Source organism: Opisthocomus hoazin, chromosome 8 (genome assembly GCF_030867145.1).
Source record: "Opisthocomus hoazin isolate bOpiHoa1 chromosome 8, bOpiHoa1.hap1, whole genome shotgun sequence".
Taxonomy (NCBI): Eukaryota; Metazoa; Chordata; class Aves; order Opisthocomiformes; family Opisthocomidae; genus Opisthocomus; species Opisthocomus hoazin.
This window is the reverse complement of record NC_134421.1, coordinates 62,992,964-63,007,961: the sequence shown is the minus strand read 5'-3', so window position 1 is coordinate 63,007,961 and position 14,998 is coordinate 62,992,964. Positions and strand designations below refer to the sequence as shown.

General features: G+C 37.4%; 1 protein-coding gene across 3 annotated transcripts in view; it reads left to right on the top strand.

Annotated features, from left to right (window-relative positions):
- HGF (hepatocyte growth factor) overlaps positions 1-11,728 on the top strand; it is a 63,540-nt gene extending 51,812 nt beyond the window's left edge. For 2 of the 3 annotated variants that reach the window (XM_075428874.1, XM_075428873.1), the window contains exons 14-18: positions 1,881-1,955; positions 2,553-2,699; positions 3,403-3,509; positions 5,321-5,466; positions 7,613-11,728. In XM_075428874.1, the coding sequence (XP_075284989.1) occupies positions 1,881-1,955; positions 2,553-2,699; positions 3,403-3,509; positions 5,321-5,466; positions 7,613-7,783 (646 nt within the window). In that variant the 3' untranslated portion in view covers positions 7,784-11,728. The remainder of the gene's footprint in view (positions 1-1,880; positions 1,956-2,552; positions 2,700-3,402; positions 3,510-5,320; positions 5,467-7,612) is intronic. The other variant, XR_012764855.1, reaches the window with a different exon arrangement.
- The last annotated feature ends 3,270 nt before the right edge of the window (positions 11,729-14,998 follow it).

The following is a 14,998-nucleotide window of genomic DNA, read 5'->3' as shown; positions in this document are numbered from 1 at the left end:
TATCTCTCTATTCATTTGTGTGGCCTGCCTCTGGCCCTGCTCCAACAGGTCCATGTCCTTCCTGTGCTGAGGGCTCCAGAGCTGGACGCAGGACTCCAGCAGACGTAGGGTCTCACCAGAGCAGAGCAGAGGGGCAGGATCCCCTCCCTCGGACTGCTGGCCATGCGCTGGGGATGCAGCCCAGGGTATAGTTGGCCTTCTGGGCTGTGAGCACACATTGGTGGCTCATGTGGAATTTATCTTTTCACTATTTTTAAATCAGCCTTGATGTTTCAAGAACTTTTAGACAGGTAAGGTGAATTACATCTCGGTGTCTTAAATTCACATAGGTAATATTAAGGTAGTTGAACCTGTTTTTTGTGCTATGCAATAAAATTCCATTAAGCAGATGAGTGCTTAAATGATTGCAGATTCTTTTATGAAAAAGGGATTCCTGGAATTCTCCAACAGCAAATTATATTTTTAAGTATTACATGAGGGCATAAAAATGTAGTTTTATTTTGTATTGTTACCAAGGAAGCAAATAGAATGTTGTTTGAAACAAAATCTTCATGATTTCAGGACTTTCTGCAAAAAACTAACTGTATACCTCAAAACGGAATTGCCATGTCTGAATGATGAAGGCTTAGTGATACTTAGAAACGTCTATACATATTTGGCAGCTAAGGTCCACCTCTAAGTGTTAAATTAATCAATGACATATTTTCGTACATATCTGATCCAGATTCTGTTACCAGGTATGTTTGAGTACATTTGGAATAATTTAATCTATTTGATGGAATCAGCTCTGGAGTTGTTCCACATGCAAATAAGAAATTTAATCTTCCTGTGTGTACTAGTCAATCTTCTAAAGCAGATGACGCAATCTTTTAAATTCCTTTTAATAATTTGTGATGCTAACATAATATGTAACAGCACATTTATACTCCTGATTGTGACATTTTTATAATAAAACTGGGCAGAATCTACATTATAAAAAGAATCCAGCCTTTTGGATCAGATATTTTGTTCCTCAATGAAAATACAATTAAAAAAAAAAAAGAGGCAAGCATCTGCGTTATTCTGCTGTCTTTGAATTCCATATAGAGTCTGGGCTCCTTCCAGCAGTTCTTTGCAAAGCTTTGAGCATTTGTGTGATTTGAATTTATACATTGTGAGATTTTAAGATTTTCCCTAATTGCTGACAATTCTGATTCATTTTCCAAAGAGCTGCAGAAAATGAATGTGATTTTAGAGGCACAAAGAAGGAAACTAATTAATCCGCATTCCACAGTCATCTTTATTTTTGAAAGAACTGTCATGCTAAATTGCTTTAATTTTACTTGATGTATTATGCTGCAGGTTTTCTATAATCACATGTAGAATGTCATACATTGCAGATTGTTTCCAACTGAAGTATGTGGGCACAGAAATCTCACAGGGCTTGTAATCAAATAGGAACTCTCCACCTTGAGGTCAATGCTTTGAGTAATACCTACATGAATAATGACCAAAGGTTGTTTACATCTGGTGGCAGTTTGGGGACTTGCTTGAATGTTTCAGTTCCTATTACAAAGAATTAACTTGCTTTTTTTATTTTTTTACTGTTTTTAAAATTAGGTCACTTATTATAAATTCAGCTTTGAAACCACTAAATGCACAGAGTAACTGAATTTCTCTTTCCTCCTGGTTTATACATATTGGAGTAAATTTCTGTAAAGTCGTACTAGTAGAAGTATTGAAACTGTAGATCAAAGGGACAGAGATATCTTTTTGCAGGCTGTCAGTCAGCAAAAATAGCGTGGAGAGCAAAAGTACACTAATGTGTTTGACTTCAGAAACTAACACTATTACTTTTAAAAGAAAAAAATTGTTCTTTTTCTTCTTTTTTTTTTCCCTAGGAATAAGCATATCTGCGGAGGTACTTTGATAAAGGAGGAGTGGGTTCTAACAGCAAGGCAGTGTTTCCCTTCTCGGTATAGTAGTCTGCAGCTTTGCAATATTGAAATACATCTATTTTTGGGAACTTACCATCACAACACTTCTTCAACTTAAATGCAGCAGTTTTCCCTCCTGTGTAGCTTTAGCGCTGCTTTGCTGATCTAAAAGTCCTGTGGGACCTTGGTATTTTCTGTTATTGTTGTTATTCTAAAGTAGCTCTGACTATTTTACATAGAAATAGAAATATAAATATGTTTTCGAAGTGTAATGCTTAAACAATTGCCTCTTTATGAAACTAATCTCATGCTTCTGCTTAACTGGACACAATAAAACAGAAAACTGGGGCAAATCTCAAAAAGTTCAAAGGTTCATATTGTCCAAGGATCTAAATCCTTGGATACTGTTAGGAGACAAATACTAGAATTTAGTGACAAATAAAGATAAAATTATGTAGTGGCTTCAGATCAAAAACTTATATCCAAGCATGTTGATTTTGGAATAGCAATTGGCAGCATAAACCAATTTCTTGTGAAGAGTATTAAAGATCTTCTATGATAATCATATTAATCAGAGTTTTATGAGTTATTTTATTATACATTAAGCAAAATCCTAACCAATTTTGCCTAATTTAGGTACAAAGAATTGAAAGACTACAAAGCCTGGCTTGGAGTCCATAATATCAAAGGAAAGGGCGAGGAGAAGCATAGACAAGTTCTGAATATCTCTCAGTTGGTGTACGGCCCTGCAGGGTCAGATTTGGTCTTACTGAAACTTAGCAGGTTAGTAGCTATTATTGCCAATTCCAGGATTTTCAACTGAAGAATGAGATTCTTCCTAAATAAGATTTGCAAATTCAGCTCTTTACTGTCTCTGATACTGCAGATGATGTCTCCATGGGGTAAACTCCCAATTGTAGGAAATTTTACTTCATGTATGCAGAAATGCAGGTTCATCTACCTTACTCAGAAAACAGATGTTACTTCTGAAAAATCATGCCTACATTTTTTTTCCTGATAACCAATTTAGGTTTGTTAGGAGGCTTTTTTGTTGAGTTTACTTTTTCTGTTTTTTTTTTTTTTTTTAAATAACCAACCCACATTGACTAGTATATGGTTTTAATTTCTAGAATAAGCACCGGATTGTAACTGAGATCCATGTGTATATGTGAGCTTTCAAACTTTCTCCATATTAGCAAAACTATATATTCAAATGAAATGCCATCATTAGTTACTTTTAAGATGAAAACCCCAGTCAAATAGCATAAAAGTGATGACAGCATTTCAAGAAATCTTTTGACAGTTAACAGCTGTAGCACGAAAAATAGGTAGAAGAATCCATCATATTCTTCAAAGATGGAAAAGAAAGGAAAAAAATGGCATTTTTAATTGCTGTGATCTATAATAGATTTAACATCATTTTTAAGATGCATTTTATAAGGTTAAATAAAATCCATTATATATATTATTTGTTTTCTCTTTTCAGACCTGCCATATTGACAAATTTTGTTGAAATAATCCGATTGCCTATTTCTGGGTGTATCATTCCAGAGAAGACCAGTTGCAGTGTTTATGGATGGGGATACACTGGATGTAAGACACTATTTTTAAAAACTAAGTGAATACCTTGGCAGCTTACTTCCTCTTGTTATTATAGGTGAGGCTGCCGGTCTTGCCTGATGCTACAGTTGTCCAACACTTTTAGTTATAAAATGCAGTTTCGGTTTTCTTGTAACTTTTTAAATCTTTGAGCATTTTATATAAGATCATTTAATATGAAATATTTTTAATAGTCCTTTTTTTTTTCTGTTTCAGTGACAGGCAAAATGATTCCAACATTTCAAAGAATGAGAAAAAGTTACGTGTTTAAGAAATCTGGCAGAATTGTTTTGCAGAGTTTTAAACCTTTTTTGAAAAATTGCAATTCATCTACTTGAGTAGTCTCTTTCTGTACCCCAAAGTAGGCTGCCCTGTGGAAAAACTAAGACAGAATCATGTAATCAAAGACATAATTAACATACACAAAGACAGTGAACTCAGAATGCACAGGCAGCCCTAAGTCTGGTATTTCCTAACTTCTGAGTACTTGACTTTGCAACCTTACTAATGTTTATCAAACACAGTTTTTGTGTGAAGTAAATACAAATATGTGCGAGAACAGACATTTATTTAGTCTGGTAAATACTATATCTGGATAATTATGTGTTGATGATAAAGTTAATAGATGCCAGTTGACAATAATTACTCCAATAATTACTGTGCTCAAATGTCATTTTGCCACAGAGCCTGAGTAAGCAGCAGCAACATACCCAGGCTGTCCTGGAAGTAGAGCAGAAACTGGACTGTAATTCTGAGGCGCTCTTCCTTGTAACCATTACTCCGCATTTCTTTGTGGATGGCAAGTAATCCGTACCAGCCCTCTCCCAGATGACTGCCCTTGATGTTCCCAACAAGGCCATATTAGCCATCCTCTGGGGTGAACGGCTGGCTGGGGGACAGGGAAGTCAGGCTGGAGCGTGGTGCAGTGTCACAGGGAAGCTTAGCTTTAGAGAACTGATAAGGAATTTGCAATGTTGTTAAGTAAATACAGTAAATACATACCATCTGCCATCCAAACTTTGCACTATATTTTACGCACTACTTATTACAATCCTCACAGCATCCTGGTCAGGGAAGGAAGAAGGGTTACATCCATTTTTTCAAGAAAACAGGATAGTAAGTCAGTGAAGGGCAAGCTTGGCATTTTCTTTTGATGGCTGTGCAGAGAACGGGCAGGTCCAGTCCATTTATTTATCTTTGCAGCTTGTACAGACTTGTCTTTCGACATGTAGAACAAGAGCAAGCTCCACAGGGCTCCTGCTTCCTGACCTTCACACTGATGAATGGAGATTGCACAAAGCTGTGGCTCTGCCCTTGCAGGCACAAAGTCATTCAGCGTAGCTGAGCCAGCACAGAACAAGAAAAACTCTGCTCTGCCACAGTATTTGTCAAGTCACACGTCCTTGCCTAGGCCATGGCAGGCACTGTTACACATTAACTCATGTTTAAGGCAGGGAGCAAAATCCTTGCTCCACGGACTGGAGTGACAACATGCTCAGGCTCACTTTTTCTGGTGAACTGTAGTTACCAGCCCTTTCTTCTGATACAAAAAACTTATCTAGATATTCTCAGAGAACTGAACAGACATGCACATCAAACAAATTTCTTGCAAATCCTATTTGTAGCAAATATAAGAAATCCAAAAGACAAATGCATGATAACAGTGAGGATTGACATAAATGTGAGTACTGGAGAGAGAGTACAATAGCTGAAGTTACATGAGTAAGTTTATCCAGACTGCATCTTCAATTATTTTTTTTTTCCACTAAAATAGAATAAAGTTTTCATTCTCTTTTCAATCCTAGTAATTAACTATGATGGCCTTCTCCGGGTAGCAAACCTGTTTATTTTGGGAAATGAGAAATGCAACCAATATCTCAAAGGGAAGATCACTGTGAATGAGTCAGAAATCTGCGCTGTGGCTGAAACCATCGGTGCTGGGCCTTGTGAGGTAAATATTACATTTCCTATTACATTCCTAGGAGCCATCAACCTTTCAAACAGAAATAATTTACTAGAGTTTTTAATAATTATTCTCTCTGCAATAAACTTGTACACAAATAATTATTTTACCGTTCTGCAGTGGAACATAATTAGTGTTTCTAGTGATCTGTTTTCTGCGAGAGTGCAGGAAGAGGTTCCTTTGCTTCAATTTCACTATACCACCGCAGCAGTAAAGGATTTAGATGAATCTTAGGTAGATGATTGAACACTTTGCTAGACTAAGGCAAATTTGTATTCTGTGTAATAAGGTCTAAAGGGAGCTGTGTGCTAGCAGCGGCAGCAGTATATTTTGATTGACTAGAAAGCAAAGGCTGGAGCAAATTTAACTACGTATTTAGAAAAGGACTTGCATACAAAAAAGTCACTGCTCAACAGAGCTGATAAAGTTATGAAACAAAGATCCAAAAATGTCCCGAGGTTCAGTGTTAGTCCGAAGGCTGGATCATTTGGTCTCCGTCATCAAACCTGAGCAACATATCGGTGAGGAGAGGAGAACTACTTCAGTGAAAGTACAGTTTGGTACAGTTGTTTTGCTTGGGACGAGTTTTCATGATGGAGAAAAGACATCTGAGGAGAAATCCTGTAAACTATTTACTACAAGAAGATATCATTTTCTATGTGGAAAATCTGCCTGATGAGATGCCCTCTAGAAGGAGAGCAGTCATGAGTATTATTGCACGTTGAATATCTGGTGTAGAATAGATGATTTTCTAATACCGATGTTAACCCATTTTCCCTACCCAAGGGTACTTCCAAACCATGGGAAAATGAGATCTTCATCAAGTTGAAGCCTCTTCTATTTATTGTTAATATTTCTCAGGATCATGTTGTTATTGCAAAGTACCTTCTTCAAAATCAAATATTTAATCATAAATGAGCTCTTAGACATGTCAAGGCTTAGAAATGAAACATCTGCATGTAAGTCTGCTGGGGATCCTGCACTTTGTTTTCGCCTGCAAGAAGAAATGGACTGAATTAATATTAGCAATCTGTCTTAATCACTGCTTGGTTTCCTACTCCCTGAGTTCCCCTTTGAAGCTGCTTTCCTCAGCAGAGAACAGGCAGAGAAACAAAACCAGACTGGCAGGTGAAACTCCACTTCTGAAAGTGTTTTATGAGCCACTCTGATGGTATTGACACAGTTCATTGTTCATGTGGGAACTAATCTGCAGTCAGAAAAAAAAAACCCAAACCAAATAAAGGTCAAGCATTGTTTTTTCTCTGGTGATCTGGAGAGAATACAATGCGAATTGTCAGTTTTTATTTTTTGAAACAATGTCTCACTATCTGATATGAACAGTTACTGTCTAGTTTTGCGGCTAGTTTGCTAGGTTCAGTATACATTTTGCTTGGGTAAAAACTGCAGTACCTATGTTCAAGATGTCTCAATCTGATTTAAACTGGATGTATTTTACTGCTAAATAAGACCCTGAACTCTGTTGGCTATACTCCAAATTTTCACTGGATGCATGTACTGGTGCATGGATGTCTCATTCACTCAGAATAATGAAAAAAAGTATTTTAAGAAGTTATGTCTCAAGATTATGTCTACAAAATAGTAGCTTTTATTCTGTCTGGGATTTCCCCACCCACCCCACCTATTAGTATACAGAGATTCTCATCCTAGGGCACTGCAACATGGTTGACTGACAGAAGGATATTAACCTGGCTCTGTCAGTAATCTTTGACAAAAAACCTGTTATCACAACAAAGATACTCACTTTCAAACAACTCACTTTCTGCTCATCTGGTTTATATGCATATAAAAAAATAGTAAGCTTGCAGGTAGCTGAAAGAGAAGAGTAAGATCTGCTGGTCTGAAGTCGCTAGAATCACATGTAAAGATGGATCAGAGCATTTAATTTGCATGGGAAACAATCAAAAGTCAAAGGCCAACCTTGACATTGGTTTGCATAAATTCTGGTTATGAAAAAGGTTTTGGAAGCTGGTTTTTGTCCTATGGCCAGAATAACTGTATTGCCTGTTCACCGAGCTAGGTCATCCCCAAAAGAAACCAGTCAGTAAAAGACAGGTGGGAGCTCTTTCTTGAAGCATTTTGAGAAATGACATTCTTTATGTCTGTTTTTTCCTAGCGAGATTATGGTGGTCCCTTGGTTTGTGAACAAAATAGGCTGAAGATAGTAGTTGGTGTCATTGTTCCTGGCCGTGGCTGTGCCATTCGAAATCGTCCTGGGATTTTTGTTCGGGTCTCGTATTATTCCCGGTGGATACACAAGATTATGATGACCTACAGAAAACCCTGAAAAACTCAACAATTTCCATTCAAAGAAAGATTGTGGACAGCATGGAACTGGTGTGTAATGTAAAGATCAACAATTCTTTAACTACTTGATAGTCAAGTTTGTTGTGCTTCTTTTAATATTTATGGATGGTTTTGGTGTTTTTGTCTATCAGTGTTGTTTTATAAATGCTGGAGTGACTTACAGTATATGCAAGTATGGTGACATGTCTCCTGAAGATACTTGAATGGGTAAACAATTTTGCAAAGACATTATTACTGGATGATAAATGGTTTTGTAGAAATAGATCATATGACCTCTTTTATGCTGCTCTTCAGATTGTCTTAGAAGGAGAAACAAATTTCAGTTTTATTTAACTCATCTTGCTCTTTCTATGAGCCATATATTTCTCTTCATATATGACAAAAGGCCTACTGAGAGATATATGCATCTATCAAGGACAGCATATATGATCATATTTCTCTTCCCCCCTTAGAAGAGGTCAAAGATTTCAACATTTCATGTAAAAATAATCTCTTCAGAAATTAGTTTTTCCATTAATGGAGGACTTTAACAAGCCTGCCATAAGCAGAGTTCTCATAGAAGTCGATATCTCTTTTATACAGTGCTTATAGACTCTAGTTCTGGACTTGGTCCCTTCAGTGTGTGTGTGGTCCCCTAACAGATATTTCAAAAACCCTTTTGGATGAGGGAAGAGACATAGAAGTGGATTGGTTAGCAAACTATCGACTATTTTTTTAAAGTTAGTCCCAGAAATAACTGTAGCTTTAGCTACAATACTAAAGAGAGTGGTTCATACAGATTGAAAAATTAATCCTGATTGGCTACTGACAGGCTTTGGCCATTAAAAGAATTTTCAATCAAATATGCCCAAATCTTTCTCAACAGACAGGTGTCAAAAATTCAGTTGATTCTGGTTATTTCATGAAAATAACTCTGTATTTACAGCAGGAAAAGAATGGTTGAATCTGGCACCTGGCTGAGAGACTTAATACTGGGAAAAGTAAGTTCTACATTAATAGTCTTTCAGAGACTTAAGATCTTTAATAAAACCTTACCTAGATTTGGACAAAATTATATCCTTTGCATAATCCTTTTCAGGATAGTAATATTATTGCAGAGATTGATACGATCTAGTATGTAATGTGGACAATATCACCTATAGTTTAGTGTTTATGGTCTGTATGTAGAACCATCATTTTCCTTTATGTTGATGGGGAAAGGGAACAAATAATCAGCATCTATGAAACATGCTTGTTCTCCTTTTAGACGTTTAGTTGTATCGCTGGAAGTATTATACAAATATGTTGTTCTAGGCAGCACCAGTTACCCTGTAATTTCTGGAAAAAGGATACAACCTATATCCAAGTGTTAGTTTTACTACTGTACATGTAATTGCATAAGTAACTGCACTGTTACTTCACTTGTGACTATGTAATTGTATATATGTTTCAAGTAACAAATTGTATGGTATGTGTATCATATCTAACTGCATTGCTGCTTAGCTGACAATCACGGTGTAGACACGTAAAAGGACATTTCATTCAGAAGATGCAGAGTTGAATTCTGTCCTGGCAGAAAGTAACCACTTCAGGGGAGCTGTCTTGGGAGGCAGCCCTCATGTTGACTCACCAAATTATTTTCTTCAGCAGTGCACTTTGACTTCAGTGGGACTCAGATATGCTTACATCTCCTGGTGAACTGGGATGAGTTTCAGCCCACGCTTAAGCGGCTTGGCTGGCTGAGATTTGTGTCAAGCATCCAGTAGAATCTACTGGCACATAGGAAGAAGTCTTTCAGCAAGCAGAGCTTCTGAAATTCCTCCTGATGTAAATAGTTTCTTTGGACAAGGTGCAACTTCTCTGTACAGCGGACCTGAGGTTGTGGATGCTACGCAGATGGTCTGTCTTGATCTATTCTGGCTGCCTCTGAAGGCTTTATGCTCCTTCTGGGCTCTCTTGCTTGCCAGACCTAAAGAGGGCAGGATTTAGCCTGTTGTATTTACAGTTAATTATTGCCATGTACGTGAGAGTGTATTCTTACTGATTACATACTGACCATATCTTGTTGAAAGGATTAACTTTTTAAGAGAGACTTTTAAAAAAACTCCAAGTGAGTTTTGTTTTCAGTCACAGGTAGAATATGGATAAAGTATATAATTCCATGTTCACTCTTTGTATTCTAAGAATTGTTATGTGCTTACTGTATTATATTTGCAGGCATTTTGTTATGTCTATCTAAAAAAATCGAATGCTAAAATATTTTGGTTAAAAGCTTCTGCTGTGCAGAAGACTGTGATTTTTATATATATATATACACATATATATATATATATATATGATAGAAATACTGTTTTTTGTTAGACAACGTGTAAGGATTTTTACCTGTTTGTTCTGGGCAGCGCCTCAGTAAAATTAATTGTACAGAGTAGATGCTCCAGAACTTAACATGTTTGTATACACTTGCTTATCAGGTACTCTTGCTCTCCCTATCTCAGTATGGAGGGCATGTGAGGCTCTGAAGAGCAAGGGAAGAGAAGAATGATGATATGTGGTAATGAATTTGTACTTCATTTATTCCTGTGAATATTTCTTGTTGGTACCAATGGTACCGTACCAGGCAACTGTTATAACTACAGGATTCTCTTAAGAAAGGACACTCTATAGATATTTTTTCACTGTTCTAAAATTTTTCTATCTATCTGTAATAACAAGGGAACCTGATCTAGTGCCCATCTAAATTGCTGGAAATCCTCTTACTAACTTCAGTGGAATCTGGACTTTACTTCGTAGATGTGATTTTATTTGTATTAGAATGAAAGTGTACAGAACTTAAATTCTTATTCAAGGACATTCTTAAACTGCATTGAATTTCATCTTCATTTTCCTTGCTGTAACTAATCCTTGGTCTCTGAAAAGTGTAGTAACTGGATATAAAATTTTGGGATTAAAACCTAAGAGCTGATTTTGTGGTACTGAAGTTAGTTTGACTTAATTACTGATATTCTTTGGGCATTGGAACTAGCTGACACTTCTTCCTTTCATTAATGAAAACATTTTTCCCTTAAGAAGTCTCTTTTTCCCTATCTCTTCTTCTTTCATAAACCTCATGACCCTCAGAGAAACTGTAGCTCTCACTGGAAATGTATTGGTCTAGATTTTTGCTGCTGCTGCTGAAATCTTCTTCTCTAGTTTAAGATTAAAATTCTCTGAGGCATTCTGCGAACCCTTGCTGCAGGTAATGCCAATGTACTTGACAGAGCTACTCACATGAGCTAGAGCTTTTCAGACGAGGGTCCAAACATATCTCTGAGGGTCAAAGTCTACTCAGGCAAAATGTCCCTTGAAATCAGTGAATGTGATTGTCAAAAGAGTGGGGGCTGAAAGTTGCTCAGTGCTTTTCCTTCTGGCCATGCACTGAACTACAGGCACCCTTGCGCACCGGAAAACATACGGATTCTCAGCTCCACAGCAACTGCAACAGGGGAGGCTTCCTCGCCATCCTTCTGGAAGGCTAGTTGCAAACCAGCTGACCCCCATGGAACCTGCATAAAACTTGTTGGATTGGTTCTTCAGCCTTGTTTCCTTATCAATTATTTTCTTCCTCCCTCATGTGCACTGGTATATTACTGTTTTATGAATGTTGGGGCTGCTGGCAGGAACTAACATGGCTTTTCACCCTAAAATTTTACAGTGTTCCTTTTTAGACATACTCTTGGGCATTTATGTATGGTGTTTCCTTGCATGGGATCTCACTTCAGGGAGCTGCCTGTGGAATTCAGCATATGCTAAGAGTATTTTTTCATATTTAAGTGGGAAAAATAATGCTCCCATTAAATGCAACTAGCTGAATGCCTAATGAAAAGGGAACACTGTGGTTATAACTTGTATTACAAATCTTCTGTAATTAACGGCATCTTCATTAGTTAATAAAGTTGGTATTTTTGTAACCTTGCTTACTCTTATTATTCTTAATAAAGTATTTTATAAAAAACAACAACTTAATTAGCATTATATTTCTTATTTAAAGAAGAAGTTTTGGAACCCCATTGCTACGCAGAGCCTTAGAAAAATGAGTGACTCTCAATTCTGATTTCAGTGAGGGATTTTAGTGTGCAGAGTAAGGAGGACTGGCACTTTGAATATCTTCGAGTGTCCAATGACAGAATTTCACTTAAAGATACAGCCAAATCCATGCTGTGATCCTGCTGAGTCTCCCCAGGAGCTTCCTGCCGTAATTCCGCATGGAGAATGGCCTAAGCATATTATGCAGAGAATACATTTGCAGTGGAAAGGGTGTGCTTAACTTAAACATGAGTGTTTGCCAAGAGGTTTGTAGGTCCTTACAATTTCAGTATGAGAGGCTTGGAATTTTAATTATTTCTTTTAATATACTTCACACTTCAGGAAAGGGCTCCTCCCCTCATTCTGTCACTTAATACTACTGGTGGTACATAAGCTGATGGAAAAAAGACCAATAACTTGCACAAACCCAGGTGCTGCTGCTGCACTTAATAGCAAAACCAGCCAACAGCAATAGCTAGCAAAAAAGGAAACCAGCAGCACCCTTCCCAGCCCCACCAGATTGGTGCCTCTGTCCAGCAGAATACTGTCAAGCTGCTCTAGCATCACAGCATTCTGGTTCGGTAAGTTCAAATAAGGGACAGTAAGTTCACTGCTTCTTTTTCATTATCCAGCTGAAATGTCAAAGTTCTAAGCATTTCTGGTTGCACTAAAACTTTGATGATTTAAACATATATTGGCTAACAACTCCAGCTATATCAACAGTGGCTCATTCTACAAATAAACTCATATGCAGAGTGTTTGAAGTCTGATTCTGAATTTTCTGTGATAAACAGAATTTTCTTTTTGTTTGTAGTCCAAAAAGGAGTTTTCCTAATTGATTCATAAAATCAGTGGATTTTATCAGGAACTCCTGAAATCAGTGGGAGACTTGCCAATAGCTTCAACCGTGCAGGAATGCTTCCAAAGTTATAAAAATCTAGAAATAGTCCATATGTCAAAACCGTATCTTGTTATAGTTTTACATTTGAAGTGTTAAGGATGTTCAGGTGACCTGACTACCTCGTGGGAGCTGTGAGAATTAACTGCTTGTACAGCAATTTGCACAACAAAGATCTATAAAGGGATATTGCCTTCATATTAGGTTCTCTTACGGCTTTATCTTTTGTAGTTGCAAGAGCAGTATAATCTGCAGATGATAAATGATGAAAACCCACATCGATGCTCAGTACTTGCTTTTTGCTCTTTCTTATTTAACAAGCCTCGTGTAAGCAGAGCAGGCCATTTAGCAGAGTTCAGCTGTGTATCTACTCTGCCTTCAAAAGCACCGATTTCTGGACAGCTATGTTCCAATAAAAAACACGTGCAATAAATAGGAAAGAAAACATCTGTGAGGAAAAAAGCAAACCATAAAAAGGCTAATACCAAAGTAAGCCCTAAAATGAATAGATAATTTTTTTTTCATGTTGTCTCAGTTTTTACAACATAGGATATATGGTGTGAAAAGCCACAACAGAATAGCTTGATAGTTTCAGCTTTCCTAAAGCTCTTTCTCTTTGGTTCAGAAGACTTGGGAAGGTGCAATGACTTCCCCATCTGGTCACAGAGGATGTAGCGCAAGTCATGCTTCTATGTCTGAGGACCTGATCCTACTTGCACTGAGCTCACTGTCAAAGCTCTATCTAGGGCTAATAGGTAGGTCCTAAATCGTCCTTCTGAACCCCTTGGACCTTGTCATGGGACTGTTTCAGATCTTGACTTCGTCCAGTGCTCAAGGCATGTTCCAGGCTGGTACTGAGTGGGAAAGGAGAAAAGCGTATATTTTACTTCAAAACTGGGCACCAAAGTTCCACTGCAGACTATCAACTTCGCTCAGTCAGAGTCTAACTGAATATAAGGATTGGATGATTTGCTTACTAATCAAACATTTTTCATTACGATAATAATAATAATTAAAAACCTTATTAATGTAGTTTTGTACACATAATAATAAATTCCTTAGGGAAAATCTCAACACTAGAGCAAAATACTGCACCACTTCAGACCCCATGAGATGCTGATGTTTTCTTCAGATACCTCAAGTTATGTGTATTTAAGCTGGTATTGTCCTTGCTTGGGTTATCAGATGTATTTTATTGGGAGAAAAAATATATACAGGAGAGTGGAATTCATAGCAATTTATTAAAAATAAGGCAGGAAATATGGCATTAGAGGCACACATTGGATTAGATGAGACTGGTGCACAATGCAAACAAGGACATAGTCCTTCCCTCCACTGGAGAGAGGTTTTACCTCGAGTAATATGTGAGTTTATAGTATTTAATTCAGTCCAGATTATACTAACTGAAAAATTTCCAGGTGGTTTTCTTTCCTTGAGCATTAATGTCAGCATGATACACACACTGAGCAAATATGCATTTACATCAACATTGGTATTACAAACCATGTCAACAATAGTCTTATGTCTTGGGTGTAAATATGCCATCTGCTGTTCAGCCCTGTGTTTAACAGTACTGTAACTTCACATAGCAGTTACAAAACTGCCATCTTATAGTTTCCTCTCTCTTTTTTTTTTTTTATTTTTTTTGTTTAAATAAATGAAAGCTCAGAAAATTTGCTGTTCACAGTAGTGTAAGTTGTGGAAGCTTTCAATTAAGCATTCACTCATAAGCCTCTCTTTTTCATTGCTGTGTATCCTCATGAGGCAGCTGAGCCCCAATTTTTGCCTGGTCCTATAGTTCTTTGAAGTCCATGTTTCTGTTGGCAAAGTCCCCACGTAGCCTTAATTTTTCCTGTTGAACATATTCAGAATATGTCTCTAAGAATATCTGTAGGAGATGAAAAATCATTGCAGTCCTGAAATATTCAGCTACCAGCCTTCAAATGTCCACACTGATGATTCTAGCTTGCCATCAAGTATATTAACACAGAGAAAGGTATATACTAGTGGCCTAGATGGCTTCTACAGATCCCACATCAGCGAGGCTTGGCTATCCTTGGAGAGGTGCTCCACAGCCCGCTGTACCAAACTGTCCATACATAGCCAGAGGCTGGATGTGACTGAGCACTAAGGCACACACATAGACAGGCAACAAAATGCACACCACACTCACACAAATGCACACAGATGCCGTCACGATGCTGTTTAGGTGACTAATTCAGAACTTCTTGGTCTACACAGATACTTCAGGGAAAG